This window comes from Leptinotarsa decemlineata, unplaced genomic scaffold (assembly GCF_025532065.1).
Source record: "Leptinotarsa decemlineata unplaced genomic scaffold, Ldec_3_MD MMD2_tig00001344_RagTag_RagTag, whole genome shotgun sequence".
Classification (NCBI taxonomy): domain Eukaryota; kingdom Metazoa; phylum Arthropoda; class Insecta; order Coleoptera; family Chrysomelidae; genus Leptinotarsa; species Leptinotarsa decemlineata.
In genome coordinates, this window is record NW_027412560.1 from 91515 (window position 1) to 114316 (window position 22802).

The 22802-nt window shown below is 33.3% G+C and overlaps 1 protein-coding gene across 5 annotated transcripts in view; it reads right to left on the minus strand.

The window, feature by feature from the left end:
• The window catches only part of LOC111509045 (uncharacterized), a 62084-nt gene extending 41385 nt beyond the window's left edge, over window positions 1-20699 (minus strand). For 3 of the 5 annotated variants that reach the window (XR_012465546.1, XR_012465547.1, XR_012465545.1), the window contains exons 1-6: window positions 20503-20699; window positions 20207-20287; window positions 18185-18311; window positions 17533-17638; window positions 558-847; window positions 307-481 (exon numbers count right to left, since the gene is read on the minus strand). Coding sequence is in view for 1 of the 5 variants with exons in the window: in XM_074175795.1 (XP_074031896.1) it covers window positions 307-481; window positions 558-847; window positions 17533-17638; window positions 18185-18311; window positions 20207-20282 (774 nt within the window). In the remaining 4 variants the exon portion in view is untranslated. Of the gene's footprint in view, window positions 1-306; window positions 482-557; window positions 848-17532; window positions 18086-18184; window positions 18312-20206; window positions 20288-20502 lie in introns of those variants that run through there. The other 2 variants (XM_074175795.1, XR_012465548.1) reach the window with 2 other exon arrangements.
• Between the last annotated feature and the right edge of the window lie 2103 nt (window positions 20700-22802).

Consider the following 22802-nt stretch of genomic DNA (forward strand, 5'->3'; position numbering starts at 1 on the left):
AAGTCGTATGAGATTCTACCTTACACAAGTTAACATTTTAATAGAATAAGGATATTAAATTACAAATAAGAGAGAGAGAGAGCAATGCGTTTATTGTCTTAAGAAAAAGTTCCTGTTGACATAAGTTTTTTAACTATGTTAGATAGCATAAAAGTAGTACCTAAAATCTTATCTATATAAAATAGAATGTCAAACATATTGATACAGAGCAAATAAATTATATACAAATTAAAATTTTCTTTTAAAATATAAGTTGTATTAAAGTGAGATACTATAAGTAAATAGGAAATAAAATAAACAACAAACCTGTACATCATCATTCATATGAAACCCATCGTCAGTACCATAATCACTTGTAATGGTTGTTTTGTAAATATCAGAATAAGCAGAATCAGTTAAATAAGTATCCAAAGGACAAGGGAGATTCTTTCCTTTCAGAGCCTCAATTTTTTCAAATTGTCCAATTTTCTTCAATAATTTACTATAAACAAAAAATATATTAGAAAAACATTAGACATATTGTTCTCTTAATTGAAGATATTTGTAGATTAACTTACACAGTCATGTTTTCCATTAACCTATTGTTCAAACCGTAGTCTCTTTTTATATCGATGAAAATATTTATGATAGCCTTGGCAGATTTATCTAATAATTCCTTCAATGGCACCATTTTACTTTCATAATAGGAATTGAATATATGGATTAAGAGTCGTAATATTCTATCTTGTGCTTCAGTTTCTTGAACAACTGAATAGTCCTGTCTTCTATACACAGCCCTGGATTCTATCAGAACATATTGTATCAATAATTCAACAAACTCGTTGGAAAGAGGGTAGGCAAATGTTACCTGAAAATACATATTGAGAGTGATTGCTAATGTCATTTTTCCCAGAGGAAACTTATCTACATGTGATCGATCAATCAATCAAAGCTGTGTTACCTCCACTGATCAGCATTTAACTTTCAAAATTTCATGACAATAGGGATATTTTTTTAAATTGCTTCGCAGTTTGCCGTAGTCACAGAAACGAATGCTGCAAAACAACCAATTTTTGGCTAGATGATATACAGGTAAGTAATGATTGCACCTTCTACAGTGTATGTTGGTTATTTTTAAGATAATCTAAAGATGATATAGCGTTGACAAATAGCTTTTGCAGTAAATGTAAGCACACTTGGAAAGTACAATGTATTCCCCTCACTAAATATGGTAAATGATACTATTATATACAGTGTGACCCATTTTTAATGGAAACACCCCCCTAAAATTTGAAGTTGTAAATCGATTTTAATAATTTTTTTTAAGTGTCAAGTACTAAAAGGTCTACCTTGGGACAAAATTTGAAATGTTTATTAAAGTTTCAGGGCATACTACGATATTTTTTCTTAGTCGAAAATCGGGATTTTTTATTACCGTTTTTTTTATTGCAGAGTGCCTCTAAATAGGTGTGACCAAAATTTCATGGAAAAATATTCATTATTAACAAAGTTATGACAACTCAAAAATTCGAAAACTCACACAGCTAACAGTCACAATATATCTTTTTTTTATGATTTCAACAATAAAGTGCCACCAGATGAAAAAAAAAACAAATAGCGTAAATATTTTTAATGAAAATAACGGAATTACATTCACACAATTCAACTAACAATGAAGCAAAAAATTTTAATAAACGTAACTAATAACTAATTATTGAAATGTTTCGATTCAGTGCAACAATTAATTCTAACTCATATTCTAGTAGCCTCTACTAATCCACCACGTATTTGGATACAAGTGTCGTAGCGCTTACGAATGTTTCTGATTACGTTCCTTAGTTCTTGAGGGCTAATATCTGCACATACCTGTCGAATTCTTGCACAAAGTTCATTTCTATCTCTTGAGCGGTTTTTGTAAACCTTTTGTGTGAGAACTCCCCAGAGAAAAAAGTCCAAAACTGTGAGATCTGGAGATCTGGGAGGCCATAAACGGACTACCACGGCCTATCCATCGGTTTGGAAAATGTTCGTTAAGCCATTGCCTCACAGCTCTGGCATAATGAACTGAACACCCATCTAACTGGACAATTAAATTTGATCGTTCATTGATTGGCAGCTCGTGAATAGCATCCCAAAACTCTGTGTTTAAAAATTCTAGAAACCTCTGCGCATGTTTTCCTCAAAAAAGAAAGGACCAATAATTCGTTCGTTCAATATCCCACATCAGACGTTGATTTTTTGGGAATACTGGCTTTTACAGTTTATTATTACCCAGTTAGGATTATCCGCTGCCCAATAGCGACAATTCTGTGATGACACTACTCCATTCGTAGTGAAAGTGGCTTCGTCGGTATATAAAATATTTTTTAGGAAATTTCTATTGTTCAAATATTCCCCTTGGGCCCATAAACAATATTCCAGGCGTCTTGCTTCGTCGCCTTCTTGAAGTGTGTGTAAAAATTTTGGCTTGAAAGGTTTAATATTCTTCGCCTTGAGACATCTCCGAATAGTTTCTCGTGGAATATTCAAATCTAAAGTGGCATTCCTTATACTGGCATTAGGATTATTTCCGAAATAATCTAAAATGATTTGATCATTCCTGTCATTCCTGTTTCATCTTTGTACAGGATTACTTTTTAACATCATTTTTGATACTGCACCAGTTTCATTGAATTTTTTATTTTTCACGTATAGTCAGTGGGCATACTTGAAGACTGGCTATAAATCAAATCATCTAAAGGAACAATTCGTTCAGGCCAGTCTCAACACCCTACACATTAGCCAGTCTTCAAGTATGCCCACTGACTATACGTGAAAGATTTTTTTCCTTTTACGAGGAATTGGGCAAATTTGGATATGCAGTTGGTTACCTCGTTCACAGGCAGATGGAGCGACGACAAACCTGTTGTTTGTTGTAGTCTTCAGCTTAGTTTGAGGAATGATACTCTGACGGAATTCGATTTTCAATTATCGGAAATCATCGACTTTATGTTGATGATATACACTACCTTGCACTGACGAGTGGCCAAACAGCCCGAAACCGGTCTGCAAGTGTGTTCCAATAATTGAAAATCTATTGCGGCAGTTGTATTGCCAACAGCATATGCAGGAATAACTTCTGTGAAGAATCCTGCACTGACACCTGTCGGATATAATCCAACGCCCTTCGTGGTATTAGCCAGGGGAGTAGTTGTTTTCTGATAGGTGTCAGTCCATTAACCTACTGTGTAGGGTGTTGAGACTGGCCTGAACGAATTGTTCCTTTAGATGATTTGAATATTTTATTTATTTTATTTACCGTACCGCAGCTAATACGAGGACGATCTGGATGTCTCTCATTAAATACTCTACAAACCTCTCTAGCACTTGTAACGTCATCTCCCGAAAGGCGTACAATTTCAATTTTCTCTCTTACGCTCAATCTTGCAGCCATGACACAAAATAATTCGAAGAACTGTAAGGTGAATATTGTTGACAATAGTACACTTAAATCTTTCACAACTGAGATTTAAATTGAAATATTAGGTCTTCGTTTTAGTTAATTTGCGTGAAAACTTGAATGCAATTCCGTTATTTTCATTAAAAATATTTACGTTATTTGTTTTTTTTTTTCATCTGGAGGCACTTTATTGTTGAAATCATAAAAAAAATATTCTCATGGCTATATCTGTTGATATAGGGTGTTTTTTGTTAGCTGTTAGCTGTGTGAGTTTTCGAATTTTTGAGTTGTCATAACTTTGTTAATAATTAATATTTTTTTATGAAATTTTGGTCACACCTGTTTAGAGGCACTCTGAATCCAGTGGCGTAGTGATTTTTTCAATAAAAAAATCGCTAATAAAAAATCCCGATTTTCGACAAAGAAAAAATATCGTAGTATGCCCTGAAACTTAAATAAACATTTCAAATTTTATCCCAAGGTAGACCTTTTAGTACTTGACATTTCAAAAAAAAATATTAAAATCGGTTTACAACTTCAAATTTTAGGGGGGTGTTTCCATTAAAAATGGGTCACACTGTATGTTAACTATCCAGATTAAAAGTATTTTTCTAGTCTTCAACAGTTAAGTATTTTGACTAATTCTAAACAATATTTTCCTACAGAAAGACAGAAGAATAGTAAAAGAGATTGAATAGAACTGGTCGATACTTGATGAAAATCCATATTAAAACTAAATAATAGAATTGAAAGGGTTATATTTTTAGGAGTGATTAATTTTTTTGGGAAAGAAAGTTTTTGGCTTTCTACTACTCCATCTGATACAAAAAAATGGATGAGAGAATCTTCCAAAGAAAGGAAGGATTATTCAATTTGAAAATAAGTAACTCTATACATGGATGTGTAGATCATGCAAAGAAGTAACTTTCAGACACAAACTGAAAGAAAGTCGTCCTGAAACAGCTACTTTCATATAAACATTGAATTACACGAAAGAAAAAATTCTTTCGAAACAAATACTTCTATATGAACACTGAATTATACAGAAGATACTTTTCTCTATTCAGTTTGTATATAGAGTTACTTATTTTCAAATTGAATAATCCTTCCTTTCTTTGGAAGATTCTCTCATCCATTTTTTTGTATCAGATGGAGTAGTAGAAAGCCAAAAACTTTCTTTCCCAAAAAATAAATAATAGAAGTTATTGTTTTCACTATGAAGGGTTTTAAAAAACCCGTGTTTCACTAATAGCTTTCTCAAGCATAAACTAAAAGTTATTTCTAAATTACAACTATTTGATACTCGAAACTATTACCAACTCGTATGCCTAATTTCTAATGAATTCTACCTGAAAAGGTCAGGTATAAATTCATTAACTATTATCAATACATTTTTCGAAAGTATTTGTGTTCCTTTATGCAGGTTTCTAACGTTCTTCCAGTTTGACATATATAATACATCGAACATGGCCCACATGATAATTTATACACTCCCGATTTTTCTGAAACTGAACTTTTATCTTTGTTATTCTTAATGTGCATGCCTAAGTTGTTGCTGCTTTTGAAAGCAATATTTACACCTTTGCTGTGCAGAAAATCTGAAATATTTGTAGTGGGTTGGCCTAAGTAGGTTAAGGTTCTATAAATTTTGTCCTCTTCTCTTCGAATTGGGTAAACTCCTTTCAAAGCTTGACTGTATAACTTTTTTGATAATAAAGAATGTATTAGACTGCTATCGTAATCATTGTTGACGGCTATTTGTTTTATTATGTTCAGTTCTTTATTGAAATTCGCCTCTGACAAGGGCACATTTATCAGTCTGTGGATCATACTGTTGAAAGCTGCTACTTTGTGCTGATACGGGTGGGTGGACGAATTATGAATGATAATAATGTATGTGCCGGTTTACGATAAATTGAAAAATCATGTTTGTTGTTAACTTTTATTATTGTCAAGTCCAAAAAATGTTTATAAAGTCGTTCTTTTTTCCATCTCCATTGTGAATGTGATAGAAGGGTGGAGAGAATTGATGAAATTCAAATATATAGTCAACTGCCTGTTCGTTCCTGTGAAACATACCAAGATATCATCCACATATCTATACCAATACACGAAACTTCATACCAGTGGGTTACTGTGTATTTTCTCTCCAAATCGTCCATGAAAATCTCTGCCAGAATAGGACTAAGCGGGTTTCTCATTATGAGACCTTTGCAGGAAAAAGTTTCATTGAATTGGAAGTAATTATGTAACCAACACACTGTAAGCAAGTTCAATATTTCCTTTTTCACTACAGGATTGACAGACTTCGTCCAATAGATTATCTACAAGAGTAATTGTTTCATTTGGAGGAATACTGGGGATGAAATCAATTTGGCATTATCCGGGAGTGTAATATCTTGAATTTCCTTGATCAAATGGTATGAATTCCTCAAACTGAATTTATTTGAAATTGGTGTGGTTTTGAATAATTGCAATGAGATTTATGGATATTTTAACTGAAGGAGCTGTGACGAATGAAACTACCGGTCTAATCGGGTAGTTATCTTTGTGTAATTTAATCAACGAAATAAAAATTTAGGTGGTAGTGGGTTCACGACTAACGATCGGAATTTTTCCATTTTTCCGTTTCATCCATGACACAATTTATATTTTTCAAAGTTTCCTTGACTCCTTTCTGATATAAATGGCTGGGGTCGTTTCTGAGACTATCGTACATGTCAGCATTTAGAAAGTCTAATGTCTTCTCTACGCATTCTTCTTTGTTCATGGCTATGAGCCTTCATCAGCTCATGTAAAAACAATTTTATTGTTGTAGATCATGCCCGAAAGAAAGTAACGCCGGCCGCCACTGGTAACCATAAACCGAATGTGACGTAGCTAAGAGCGCTGGAATGTCCAATGTTCCTTGTCGCACAAGAAGCAGCAAAGAACTTCGGCGAAAATTCTTACGATGTTCGATTACGATATTTAAATGCTAGCGGCGGGCATATCGAGGCAGTCAAGTACACTGTCAAGTGGACGTTACAGTGCGGTACGCGAATTGATCTAGTAAGGCGATAGACATTCAAATAATAGTTGAAGTGTTTGTAGTATTTAAAGTGATTATTCAGTAACATTATTTTCGGTCGATTTCTCTTTTATGGAATTAACTAGTTTCAATTCCGGATTGAACCTACCTTTATCCTTTTTTTCAGATTTTAAAATTTCTGCAGCAATATGTTTATTGGCGTAACATGTCCCCATAAACGCGATATCTGTATCAATTCCTAAAACTTCTAAAGTTTCATGTTCTGTGAAACTGGTGTTCGTGAGATTGACAAATTTGTGAAAGAACTTATATTGCGAACATAGTTCATTGTCTTTGGTCTTTTTCTTCGGTGGCTTGTTCCGAAAAATCGGGAGTGTATAAATTATCATGTGGATCATGTCCGATGTGTTACATAGGTCAAACTGGAAGAACGTTGGAACCCCACATAAAGAAACACAAATATAGTTTTCAGAATGGAAAAATAAATTCCACATATGCCACTCATTTAATCACAGAGGGACATGAGTTCAACCATGAATACAAGCCCCTCCATTTTCAGAAGAAAGGTTTGAAACTTAACCTGTTGGAGAGTATGGAAATAAACATATTCAAAAACTCTCATCTTATGACCGATCAAACGGAATTAAATAATTCGTCATTAGTGAATCTGTTCATTTCCAGATAAAAATAGTTGGATATATTTAGGGTATTTTCGAAAAATTCATTGATATAGTTACCTACCTTTTCAGGTAGATTTATTCATTAGAAATTAGACATACGAGTAGGTAATAGGTTACAGTATCAAATGGTTGTAATTTAGAAGTAACTTATAGTTTATGCTTGAGAAAGCTATTGAATAGCGAAACACGTGTAGCGGTTTTTGTAAAACCCTTTATAGTGAAAATCATTCAATAAATTGTATTCTGACCGCAGGTCAGAATAGAAAAAACCCTAGTTTGTTGTAAAAGTCAACCAAAATGGGCTTTATACAGTGATGTTATGTGATCTGTCCTGAACGATGAATAGTACCTGACCTGACTTTATATGTCACCACCAATAAAACCCTCTGGGATATCAGACATCTCCCAAGTACTTGGCTGCATCTATGCAAAGGGCGCCATGTATAAGGACCACCCGTTCGCTCATACTCGTGGGTACTATATGCTACAAAATTTTGAACAGTAGGAATAGTGACCCTTCTCTCTTATAATGAAAGTAGCACTAACCTCCGACACTATGAGGAGAGCTCAGTGGTCCTTGGGGAGATTATGGAGTTCGATATTGCTGCAACTATTATGCAGATAGATTTCTACTTTTTTTAAAACATTATCACCAGCACAATTTTCACGTTATCGAGATTTTAGAGATCTGGTTCTGCAGGGAAAAAGTCATGGGATTGGGAGATGTCCGGGGGAAGTTAAAATTTATAAGAAAATCTAAGAGACCCCAAGAGTAAGTATAATTAACAGAAAAGGGTTATACTGTCATTGAGGTGATTCGGTACAAAGGACATAATGGCGGGGAAATTAAAAACGACTAGTGAGGACAGCTCTGAAAAAATCATAACTGAATCAGCGGACCTATCATATGGTTTGGAACCCTCAACAAACCAGGGATGTAGAATAGTAAGTAAGGACCTGCCGATTAGTCGGATCACAGCTCATAATTAGCTGCAAAGCCACTGCACACCACCTGACCTGAAGCAACCCTAACCAAAGAGGTGAGCATTTCCTACAATTCATTGTTACAAGCATTTTTGAAATGTTGAACATAAGCAACATGTCATGAACACGAAACATAAGCAACTAATATCACATTAGCTAGAGATAGTTAGCAGCAGATCGATGTCAGTGAGATACCATCTTTACATAAAACAAATATTGTACTACAGTTTTGGATATATTTATATATCCAAATATGTTATAAATGAAAATGTTTCCAAATAATTTTTTACACTCTCGAGAGCTCTGAAAACAATAATAAGGGCTGGATGAAGTTGAATAATAGAAGATAAGCTACCATCTTAGATGTTTTAGTCACAAGAGAGGCCCACAAAAGTTTAGAGTTTAGAATTTAATTGTTTTTGCAAAATGTTCCGGTTCTCCCTTTCGGCCATCTACATTGAAATTGCTGTAGGAGCAAGAAATATACATAGTTTCAGAGTTTCTGAAGAGGAAATTACTAGGAAGGAAAATAAAGAGTCTAAAACAAGACAAACATTAACTGCAGTCAATTAGAATCTGTATAAACCACAAATAGATAATTTAATTTCAATACTGAGGAAGAAAAGTTGAGAAGATCTGAAGCTACTCCAAAAAATTCTTAGACCCGAATGTGATTCCAATTCTAGCCGTCAAGTAACTGTCTATGTTCACCATTTAATTGGTCCTATTATATAGACTGTGGACATAGAAAAACAAAAAAATTTTTCTCGAAGTATTATCGACAGAGCATGTGTTGCAACATGAACCAAAACTCTTCACAACTGAATTAGTTTTGATTTGGAAAAAATAGAGAAAATCCATGAGACATTGTAGTGAAGCTACTCCCTTAAATGTTTAAAAAGACTGTTCAACATTCAAATTCACATGCCATATCTGTATAAGTACATTCGCAACAAATATTTGTCAACACTTGTATTTGAAGTATAGAACCATGATCTGAGAAAAACGGTTTTTGGAATAAACTTAAAATGTTTTGTTTATTCTTTCTTAGACATGATCAAAGACGAAAATAAAATAAAAATATTTTTCTAAAGTTGAAAAGCATACACAAGTTCTATCAATTTTTACAAAGATTTAGCAAACCACTAGTCACATTTATTGAAGCGGTTGGTAACTACTTCGTGAGTGTGTAAAAATATGTGCCTAAATAAGTAAATTGAAATTGTGGTATATATAGTTTCATTAGGATTTTGCAGAATGTTACTACAGAACAAATTTTGAAATAGCAATAAAGATAACAATGGATGATTTTGAGTACAGATAGATTCATAATAATAAAATGCTAGTACCCACACAGCATTCGGTGTTATAGACGTTCAGTTTTCGAAGTGAAATCATTAGGTTGTTTCAAAAGTTTTGTCCGTTTTCATGCGTCTACGTTAAACTGTGATATATTATTCAATTCAATGGAAACAAGCGCCATTTGAATCAGTGCACTTTTGCCAATGTGACGCAAGTTAATTAATTTTGTCACCATGAAAAATTTGTGCTCGGGATTCGATGAAGTCGACGTGATAAAGTCGACGAAGGCTGATTCTGCCTGGTCCTGATTGGTGAAGTTCTACCGTTTGAGAAAGTTATCTAAATGCTTGAAAAAATGGTAGTCAGTTGGCGATATGTCTGGGAAGTATAGTGGGTGAAGCAGAACTTCGACGCTCAATTTGTTTAATTTTCGGGCGGTGATTTGTGAAACGTGCGAACAGGCGTTGTCGTGGAGCAGGATCGGACCTCTTCTGTTGACCAGTGCCGGCTGCTGCTGACGCAATTCGGCACATTTCGTTGATTTCCTCACATGAGGACACTGATGTGATGCTTTGACCCAGATGCAGAAAGTTATAGTGAATCACACTTGCCGCTGACCACCATACACTAACCATGGTATTTTTTTTGTGGGTCACCTTTGGAAAGGGCCTGGGTGGTTCATCGGTGTCCTACCATTGTCCTAAATGTCTTCTGTTGTCATTGAGGATCCATTTTTAATAACACATGACGATTAGATCCAAAAAAGGATTGTTTCGGTTACAAAAGAGCAAAAAAGAACAGTCTTGGAAAGGTGAAAATTTCTGTCGATCGGTTATATCATGCAGATCAAGCAATTAGACCTTTCCAATACTTTTAAACCATCAAAAACCGCATGGGAGCTGACGCCCAGTTCTTCCGCCATCCCACGCACCGTTTGTGATGGGTCAGTCTCCACCAGGGTCCTTAAATCCTCGTCCTGGATTACTGCAGGTCGGCCACTTCGGGGGCTCATCTTAGAGGCTAAAATTTTCGGAACGAAATTTCGTAAATCAACGTTAACGTTTTCATTAACACTATCACTGGCAAATGCCTGATTAATTTTCCAGGCTGTTTCGGCAGCGCTTTGTTATAAGAGGCAAAAAAAAATTAAATTTGGAAAAAATTAACACCATTAATGTATACAGTATAACATTTTCTATACTATATACCATGACACTGTAAAATACATATTTATTGAGATATGGAGGTACAAAAACACATGACATTAAAACGGGTAAAACTTTTGAAACAACCTAATATTAGTAAAAATTAAATTGAAATACCTAATCGTAGTTTATGTTAATGATATATAATGTTATCATAATTCTGATTAATTTTATTATTTGTAGGTGGTACACCCATCATGAATGTAAAAATCTAAAACTTGAACTGAAACTCAAAATCAACAAAATCAAGCCAAAACATATACAGAGTGTCTCATTAGTATGGTCTAAACTGAAAGAGGTAATAAAGGATGTCACTACTGATAAAAAAGTTATATAACATGAGGTCCAATTCTCCATAGAACATTTTTATTGAGTTTTTTTCGGAAGTATATGGCAAGATTGTCATACTTTGTCTTACTTTGAAATGTTCAAATGAAGGTAGCTCAAGACAACACTTTCAACACAGACATCTCTTTTGGTAAAAAAGACCAAATTTTGTACTAATCAAATCAAATGTTTACAAATTCCAAGATTCAGTTTTTTTAACATGATGTGATCTTATCCCTACTACAAAAATAGTTGGGAACAGCCGGTTAGCGTGAGTGATGAGTTTTACTAATTTTATCGACCACTATATGGAACAGTGTTACATTTTCTGAGCTCGCAGAAGTTTCGACTTCTGAGGGTTTTCGTTTATAGGGTGTCAAAAGCTGGGCCACAGAAAAAATAATGTATTAACTAAATTGTATGTAGGCTTGCTTGCTGCCTGCCTATTAATGAGTAGTAAAGACTTGGATTCCTGTTTTCAACAACTCAAAAATAAACAGATAGCGGATGCTTGCCTATCAATTTGCTACAAAACTAAAACAATCACGAATAATCAGCTCAGTAGTTCTCTTTATCTTCAAGTTAACATAGTTTTATTGATTTTGGAAAAACATTTATGCAGTACACACCAAGGGAATATGTACAAATGCATTGAATTTATTAGTTAAGCAACGTGAAGGCGCATTAGAGGTATATCATGAGCAGTACCTGTATAGAGACAATTAATAAAAGGCAAAACTGGAACCCCTGGAGTAGAATAAATCCAGAACAAGCACTTTTTCCAATCACCAGAAATGCACTACTCTTCTCGACTACTCTCTTACTTCCTCTCCTCTCTAACTAGATTTTTTCATCTCCCGAAGACGCCAACTTGGTTAGTGAAACCCGCGTCGAGAAGAGTATTGCATTTCTGGTGATTAAGAAAAGTACTTGTTTTGGAGAGACAATAATCAACTCGACTATCAAGTTTTTATTTGCATACACAATGCAATGCCTAACTTGAAAACCTATCTATGGACAACCAAACCAGGAAGGAAGACCCCAAGTTCATAATGACACAACCAAGTAAAGGTTATGCCATCGTCTCAAGAGTAGATTTGTCTCTTCTCGTAACATGAAGCCATAATGTTATGAACAAGATGTAATGTTATTCGAATAGTGCTGATGAGGTGATAAAACAAGTGTCTTGTCATGAAACTTCAAAGTACAGCATTGAGGATAATAGTGTTCTATGTAAGTGACAGTTTATATACTCTTTCATATATCACATTGTGTAGATTCCCTATGAATCATATCTGTTTCAATTCCATAATGAATGGTATTACAAACTGAATTGGAAAAATATATATTCATGTAATTCCATGTTTACACGAAAGTATTTTATTTAAAATCAAAAAAGAGTTTTTCTTTTCATTATGTGAAAGATTTTTTTTCGGAAAGGTCTTTTTTTCAATTTCTATCTGAAAAAAATTCTTTGTATTCTCTACATATCTTTATGAGAAGATTTTATTACAGTTAATTTATTTCTTCCTTGCATTAGAAATTTCTCACATTTTTTGTTCAATAATGGAGAAATAAAAAGACAAAAGTTTTTTTCTAAAAAACTAATCTCTTGTAACAATATTCCCCTTTTGATTCTCAACAAAGGACTTCTAGCAAATTAAAAAATTTCCACACGCAAGCATCTCATTCTATACTAGCATACTCAAAGCTACAGATGCATGAATTCAACGCAATTATTCAACCCTTATCATATCTAACAAGTACAAGCTCTTCTACCATAAGATAATCAGCAAAGAATATTTTGCAAAGGAATGCCAGAGAATCAAAAATGTCCAAATTTTTTCAATTCGATTTATTGGACATATGAATCAAACTAAAAGTGCACAGGATTATTTAACATACACAATATACCCAAAACAAGAACTTTTCCCAACCAGCAGAAATGCAATACTCTTCTAGACGCGCGTTTTACCAACCAAGTAATAGGCTTCTTCCGGAGATGAAAACAGTTTTCTTCTTGATAAAGTAAATAAAAGTGAAATTATCAATAGTAAATTTCACTAGTTCGGACTTCCATTGTCTACTATATAAAATGATTTGAAATCGCTGAAACAACTAAAAAAGAATAATTAAAAATGAATAGCTGAAAATAACAATTATATTAAGCAAAATAAACCTGAAATGAAATAATAGTGAAATAAACTACAAGTAAAAATATATGTTGACCATGACTGGTGAAAGTGGCGATCCCATTGGCAGTCCCTCATCTTGTGTAAATAATTCGTCCTTCAGTTGGAAATAACAGTTTCGTACACAGCATCCTAGTAATTATATATGGAGTGGTTTGAAACTCTGGCCATTGAAGAAGCCCACAAGAAACCCCGAGTCTGGTTGAGATATGTTGACGACACCTTCATAATATGGAACCATGGAAATATTGTACTAGACGCCTTCCTGAAACACATCAACAGCGTGAGACCTTCCATCACTTTCACAATGGAGAAGGGAATCCACAACGAATTGCCATTTTTAGACGTTTTGGTGAAGAGGACCGACACTAAGTGGGAAACATCTGTATACCGAAAACCCACTCATAGGGGACAGTATCTGAACCACGAATCCAACCACCATCAATCGACAAAAAGAGGAATCATCAAAACTCTATTAGACCGTGCTTTTGGGTTCTGTAATACGAAGGATGGTCTCGAGAAGGAACTAGACATCATCAAAAATGATCTTCAACGGAATGGCTACTCCAAAGCGATGGTAGAAAAGACTTTGGCTAAAAGACAGCAGGAGCCTCGCAAGGAAGAGAAGCCGTCACAACCAGTGCTTGCACTTCCCTACATTAGAGGATTATCGAAGAGGATAAGAAGAATTGGTTCCAAGTACAACATCAGAACCTGTTTCAGATCCGGTAACACTATCCGTAGCAGCCTCACGAAAACCAGGCCACCAAACGCGGACTGCGATTCCAAGAATTGCATTTACCGGATACCCTGTGAGTGCAGAAAATCCTATATTGGTGAAACTAAGAGGCCATTGAATGTTCGCATTGCCGAGCACAAGAAGCACACACAGCGAGGGGAAACCAGCAAATCAGGAATAGCAGACCATGTTTGGACCCATCAACACAACATCGAGTAGTCCCAAGCTGAGATCTTGCACAGAGAGGAACATTGGTTTAGGAGAAAATTCAAGGAAGCCGCATACATGTTGTCCAACAACGTATTCAGCCAGGCCAGCGTAGAAATATGCAACATATGGAAACCCATCATCAAGCGAAAAATGGCCAACTCCTGCCAAAACGGTCATCTCCCACGGAACCAGTGAAGCGGAAAATGGAAAGCAGGAATAAGTGAAAGTATTTGAACGACCTATAAATAGTCATCTCTCGGAGGAATCAGTACAGTCATCACCGGAAGACGATTGTAGATACTAACAATCGAAACGTCGTGAACTAACGTGACTTGGAATCTCTACACTTTTTATTTTGATTTTCTTTTTTCGTTCCTTTATTTTAATTTTGTTTTTATTTATTCAATTGTTCTATTTTTACTTGTAGTTTATTTCACTATTATTTCATTTCAGGTTATTTTTGCTTAATATAATTGTTATTTTCAGCTATTAATTTTTAATTATTCTTTTTTAGTTGTTTCAGGGATTTCAAATCATTTTATATAGTAGACAATGGAAGTCCGAACTAGTGAAATTCATCATGAAACATTGTCAATCACCTTCAAACTATCAATAGTAAATTGTTAAAAGAAACTTTCGATGTGTCTGGGCATGTAATATTAAACTTTATGAATACAGGATTGTTTCCAAACCAATACAAAGTTAGTACAGTCACTCCAATTCCAAAAATAAATAATACAAGTGATGCAAGTAATTTTTCGTTAAATCATCAGTCTTCCAACGCTTGAAAAAGTACTAGAACTGGCACTATATCAACAACTAGTTATATACTTTAATGAAAATAATTTATTCATCAAAAATCAGTCTGGTTTTCGCAAGAATCACTCATGCGAAACCGCTTTACAATTAACAGTTACAGAGTGGAAAAAAGTATTGATACAAAAGAATATACTGTTGCTATATTTCTAGATTTCAAACGTGACTTTGAAACAATCAATAGGAAAACTTCAATCAATAAATAAACAATATATCTTTAAAGAGCATCCGAATTATATCTACAAGTAAATAAACTCAAATTGAATATCAATAAATCTAAAGCAATGATTGTTACATCAAATTTGAATCAAAGAAAGATTGATACTAACGATGTTGATATCACCATATCAACATATCAACTCACAATTCTAAATGAAATTAAGTGCCTAGGATTTATTATAGACCATCAATTATATTTGAATAAGCATGCTGAATATACCAATAGAAAGATATATAAGAAAATGTATTTTTTTCTTAAGAATTTCAAAATCTTTAGCAACCTTTGCTAGACTAACATGTTACAACTGCATAATAGGCCACACTTTTACTACTGTGCCACACTGATGAATCTCTTCAACCAAAATCAAATTGGACAGTTGCAGAAACTACAAAATCGAGGTATCAGAATTATTTTGAGATGCAACCAGTATACCCCTATTGAATTTATGTTGAATACTCTACAATGGCAGCCGGTACATAAAAGACTATATTATTTTAGCCTGATTTTCATTTTCAAAATTACGAGTGGGATACAACCAGCCTATCTTAGCAGATATTTAGTTCGAAATAGTTATTCATTCATATAAAACAAGATCATGTAATACATTTTATATATCCCGAACAAACTATAAGAGTGGAATGAATTCATTGTTCTTTAAAGGTCTAGATAGCTTCAATAATTTACCTGATAAAATAAAACATGTAAGTTCCTTAAAAGTATTCAAAAAGTTATTATTAGAATGTATCAAATTATAATACATGACATACTTTAAAATTATATATGTATATAAATGATTTACATATGCAAAACTATATATTGTATGTTAGGATTCCTAAAATCAAGTCTACTACTATATAGTTCCTGAAGACGCCAACTTGGTTGGTAAAACGGGCGTTGAGAAGAGTATTGTATTTCTGATGTTTAAAATATGTTTTTTCTGTTAACGAGCTATCGCACCCCTATGAACAACCACCCTCAGAAGTCGAAATTTGTGCGAGCTAAGGAGTAACGAGGTCTTACCTTTTAACGTGTGATTCCTAATTAGGAAAATGCTGGTTTTGGATTTATTTTACACCAAGGGTTCCAGTTTTACTTTATTAATCACAACTCAAGTATACACTACTGGGCAGTAGAAAAATACACAAACATTGAAAACGATCCCAATTTGAGTAACTTGAACGATTAGATGATCCACAGTTTTCACAATTTTTACAAAACAATCTGCTAGTCAAGCTAGAGAAAGTACCTTTGAACTTGGGGACAAATATTTGGTTTCAGTTAGATGGTGCTCCACCAGTTTGTCCACTAGGACAATTTTTATATTTATAGGAAAAAGTGCAAGTCTTCTTTTTATTTTCTTCATTTTATGACAAATCATCCCTGTCACATTAGCAACATGCACCATGCACCTACCAAACCCACCACTCCACATACCATGGACAAATTTAATACCCCTCAGGGGCTAACCCCTGAGGTTTTATATAAGAACGATTCATTGAACAGTTAATTTCATGCTATGAAATTTTCAAACTTTTCAATATCTTAAGACAACATATATCAACCGGCTAAGATTGAGAAATTAGAATCCAACTTCATCAGAAATTTTAATTTCAATGTTTATACTTCAATTCTATGTTAGCCCCTGTTACAGCTATTATTCAGAACAAATAATATTAATAGAATCAATGTAAAAATTGATGATAAAAATGAATGAAACTGTCACTACCTATAAACTACCATTTGATCTCATAGTACAAAACATATTGTGATGGAGATGTGAGAAGTACTAATATTTGAATATTTACTTGCACAGCAACAACAGTACATAATGAATATCAAGAATTTTAAGGGTCATGGCACAGACATTCCACAAACATCTCAGTAAATAATTTTCCAAATATAAAAAAATGAATGTATTCTAGATTGACCAGAATAAAGACACATTGCTATTATTATTATATTTACCGCAAGAAGTTTATTTAGCATCACAATAAATTAACTTCTCATTAACCTTAATCAATGATAAAATATGAAAGTTATACACATTTCATTAATGAGGCATCTATAGTGAAAAGTGAAAAAAAAAGAAACGGGCAGTTTAGAACACAAGTCAGAAAATTAATCACACTGCATTGCAATAGAAAAAATTGCATTCAGGTTCACCCTGAAGCCATCACTCCTCTCACCACTCAATTGTCATGCCTACAAACCCATAAAAATCCGAAGTTATTTATACACATTGATGAATAAAAAAAGGTCAAAATGCTGAAAAGGGAACACCTAGAATGCCAGTGATGAATCTGAATGCAATTTAGATTCAAGAAATATACCCATAGGAGGAAACACATGTTTTCTACGTTTTTTTTATAAGCAATATAATGAAGCTTCAAATTTTTGAAATAACTCACCCCCATCACTTTCATATTATAGTTATGTACATAAAGGATCTTCTGTCGAACAAAATCTGTAAATGTAGGTTCTAGCTGTTTATACTTGTTACAGCTCTTTATTTGTCTGCAAAGGAAAGTAATTCATGAATCAATTAAAATTATTAGAAAAACAAACAAGTAGAATGTTAATAACACAACATTAGTGTAAGAATGAGAAATGTTGACCAATAGTGAATTCAAAGTTTTCTGCTCTTCTTTCTTCTCTCTTCTCTCTTCTTTCTTGATGATGTCTTCATCTTCAACAATCCTCTTCTTCCTCTTGGCGTTGAAATATTTGAAGTAAAATTCATTGAAATGAAAACTGATTTGAGAAATTTATAAATGGACAAATCTACTTCTATAAAATGTTCTAATAACTACATTCTTGGTATATCTTGATGACTGTACATGGTAAACCAGTTAAATAAAACTTTCAATGAATAGAAATAAAAATATGATAAAAAAAGCATGGACAATGTGTACAATGGAAAGTTATATGCACTGCCATGGAGGTGATCTTGAATTCATCTGCCTTCAATCGAAAAAATTCAGCGGTTAGTAGAAAAATAAACATTATTGTGGAAAACTTCAATGTGACATTTATAAAACCCAAATTAGGGAAAACACATACCTTTTGAGTTCGTGGGCAATCCTCTTCGAGTATTCACCATTAAAATCGCATTCGAAATAAGAATGCAAAAGGTTGTACTTTGATATGGATTTGATAGATGCTGAACTCGGCTTTCTGCAATTGAATCCTGAAAACGACAATCTAATATTTATATTATGGATAAAATTGATTACAATATAAACTCATTTCAGTTGGAATATATTATATACAGGCTGATTCATATTGAGTGCAACTTTTTTATTATTGGATATATGAAATCATTCAAATTGGCAAACCATAAACATTTTTTATTCATCGAGTTGCAAGAAACAAAAAACAATTGAGTTATTTTTGAATGTTTCCAATGAATATATATTTGATAGTAAAAATGGCATTTTAATTGTAAAATTACAATAAAAACTGCAATTAGTAGTCAAGATTGTATACCGAATAAAGTCAAAAGCTCGATCTGGTTTACAGATATTCTAGTTGGGATTCCAAATTCTATTCAAGATAAGTATTTCTGGAATGAGTAGACTAGACAAAAATATGGCCTAGTATATAGACCTTTCACAGTTTGAATTCCAATAATTAGGAGGAGTTACAGTGTAATAATTAAATTTTTCAGTACATTAAGTTGTTAATTTGATGTACTTAGAGTTAGATGCCCATTCCATGGAAGAATGTTATCAAACAATTTTTAGATTTCAATAGGAATAAAAATAATAACATTTATTGCCCAACAGATTGTACAATCCCCTTGGAAATCAATATTAGAATAACAAGAGTTCAAGGTGAAGAAAAAAAGAATGCTACTACGAAAAAAGATAACTATAAGTACAATGGAAAAAAACAAGAAAAATATTACAGATTTTGCATTACGTACTTAGTTTATATCAAGATATACCAGATTAACTCTGCAAATTTTGTTAAAATTATTGCAGATTGTGCTGATTAGTGATTTCATAAGGAGATTGGTTCTTGTGATGCATTGTTTGGAACCTTTGGTGTAGTAATAAATATAACTGGAGGTTAATAACAACATCAAACTGTTATTTTCAACACCTTGACATGTGGTTCAATCATCAAGTGATCATCTTCAGGAGGAAGATTAAACTCTCCCTCTTGAAGAGGAATATTAAACTTTTCCTCTTGAAGATGATCCCTTGGTGATTGAAACATGTGCAGAGGTGTTAATAATAACAGTTTGGCGTTCGGATTAAACTCCTGTAATAAAAATTGATTCTTGGTCGAAATTATAGAAAGTTAAATTGTTTCTGCCCACGAATTGTGTACCCTGAAATTTAGTGGAATTGATATATCAAGACAATCAATAAAATTATGAACCAGTTTATGGACCCATGAAATAGATGCTAAGCTCTCTAAGTTGAATCTGTCTATCATCAACTGGGTAGCTGTTGCCAACTTTAGGAAACAAATATTGATGGAATTTTACTGTATGTTTTTGATCCTAATAATGTGTGAAGGATAGTGAGGTCTCTATATAGTAGAACAATATTCTAACTATGACCTAACATAAGAAAAATTAAAAATCTTCAAGGTAGCAATGTTAGTAAAATTTCTGCAATCGTGCACTATAAAACCATACACCCTAAATGCCTCTGAAATTTCAGAATCAATGTGCCAAAAAACTCGGTTCAGAATCAAAGACAACCCCCAGGATCTTTTATGGAAGTATCTCGTAATAAGGCAGTTCCATTCAGGTATGAAAACTCAGAGATTTTTTTCTTTGTATACGTTACAATTTTACATTTAGAATCACTAAGAGATAAATTATTAGCCAAGCACCAACCATGTACAATTCAAAAAATTCTTCGTTTTACAGGCATAACAAAATAAGTTAAAACCTGAATAACTATATAAAACTGGATATTTCACAAAACATACAGAATTATTTTCATCTGTAATTGATTTAGCTCACTTTTCACATAAATTCTCACTTATCATAGGGAATTCTCTTACGGTAATGGCTTGCGAAACCTACTTTCAGAATCTCTTCATTTGATCAATCAAAAAACTCACCTTCATTCAGGTGACCATTTCTAATCTGCATCAAGAGCTTCTGATCCACAGGATTCCTTGGTCTTCTGTTGAACATTGTTACTAAAAAATTTGTGACTTTTATTTCGGGAGAGAAATGGAAAATCTGTATAGTTTTACACATATTTATACCAAATATCCACCAAAGAAATTAAAGTTATGATAAAAAAAAATACTTTATGTAAACATTCAATAGCCCAAATTCTAATGGGACCATAAGTATTTATAACTCATGCCATGTTGCAAGCAACTGAAAACGTTTCATAATACATACTCACATTTATAGTATTGCTAACTGAACTCAAATTAATATTATTATTATACACGGTTTAAATAAACATTCCTATATTTCCGTTTAAAAACCTTTGACACATTAACAAACATTCTTTGACGAACTCATAGCCATATCACCGTTTTGAGTGTTTTGGTTTATCCTTTCGCCATTGTCTTTCGTCTTTCCTCTGCTTCCTATCTCTCATCTCTGTCACTCTCAAACCATTTCGCTATCGATCTCTCTCACAAGCACCGATCATTTTTAATAAAGCATGTTGCCGATACCACTGACCGTTTTATCTCAGAGCTTGGTGTTCTGTGCCGTTAGTAGATTCATAAATTAGTATCCTATGTTGACTAATTGAGTAAAAATGTGACTTTACCACGAGAATACAAAAATCTAGGACGAGTCGTGTAGGCATATATATATGAAATGTACTGTATTAAATATTGAAATTCGAACAGGTAATTTGTTGATTTTTTCCAATGATTGAGATTTCTGAAGGCCATATGGACCTAGTCTTAAAAAACTAGAGGCTTTTTAACTAGTATTAGTATTATATGTTCGTTATTACATCATTTACGTTGGTGATATTAATTTGTTTTTCATTAATTTTAAATCTAGAATAAATTGGATTGGATTTGGTTCTATGGAAAGTTCTACTATGATTTTTTTTTAATGAAATGACAATAACTGATTCGCCTCTTCAGTATCAATCAAATAGTTGCTTGAATATAATGGCAAAACAATATATACTTTACTGTCATATGTGTTTTGTTTCATATAAATAAAATGTACCAGTATTTAGACAGATTTGAAATAATGACACGATAGAAACATACAAATTCAATAATTGATTTCGAATTTAATATGAACTTAAAAAATCAGAGAAGCCAAGTTTACCTAAAAAAATTATAAAAAAATCACTCAAAACAATATTTTTTGAAAAAAAAAATTATATGACCGAGTGTTTCTTACTTATTGGGTTTATAAACTTTCACAATCTGAAAAATAAGCAAAGTTGAGTCAATTGAGAATCTGCTGAAGTATAAAAAAAGGACAAACTGAAAAGTTAACCCCGATAATTTACTGCGTAATATAAACCACTGAAGAGTCCAATATTAGTCATTAACTTTTCATATTCATAAATTTTGCTTAGAAAGAAAGCTAAAAATAAAAATATTTTTTTTTTCAATTTGTTGGCAAAATTCATAAATAGAACAAGTTACTGACTTCGGTGGTTTATATTAAGCAGTAAACTTCTCTTTTTATTATACTTCGGCATATTCTCCATTGATTTAGCTTTGTTTATATTTCAGATTGTGGAAAGTTATATATCCAAAAAATCAGTAAAAAATAAAAATATGTTTGATAGTCGTTACAACTTTGGGGATATAAAAGTGCATGAGAAAATTATTATTTGGAACCAGCCCGTTGGGTTGACGTGGGTTGTTTGTTCCACTCACTCAATCGACCGCTGTGTAAACCGGTAGTTCAAGTCGCGAAGCCTGATGATCGATTTTCACTTCCTATCGTGCTAGGAATCACATGTTGAAAGGTAAGACCCCATCAGCTAGCACAAGTTTCAACTTTTGAGAGTTGTCGTTCGTAGAGGGGCAACAGCTGGTTAACGGAAAAACAGATTTTTAACAAATTTTACCTCCAAGGTATTGTGCAGGAACATTGTGGGGAAGGAACTTCCTTATTTCTACGGCAACGTTGAGGATTAAACAATGTTTTTTTTTATATCGACGATCACCTGAAACATGTGCTTGCTCTGATTACAAAGAGTCCCAATTTGAATGAAAATTTAATTGAAAGTTATTGAAAGGTCCTGACCTTTTGAGTTCTTAAACAAACATTTTATTCAATTTACGTAAAATCGAATTGCTAGAATGGGAGACATCGAAAGAATTGTTTCTAAGGATATGCATACGAAATGAAGATCAAGATTCGCAGCGTTTTCTGTGGAGGAATGATTGCTCTGTGATCTACGTCCTACTTGAAAACGCCAAAAAACATGAAAGAGCTCGAAATCATTAGGCAATCACAAATGAGTTGTTTCTTCGAAGATATTGAGATATTAAATCGTATGAAGATTCCAAACAAAGTTGTCTTCGAAATTGAAATGTTTTTATCGGCTAAGACCATATTTTGACACTAAGCGGACGGTTGGATAAAGCACACCACATAGATATCCATATGAGACAGCCAATTGTTAAAACTATCAAAATTGTTGGTTAAGTCGAACAAACTGGCCCTATAACTGAACACGAATATATTAATCTTCTAGCAGTCAATTGT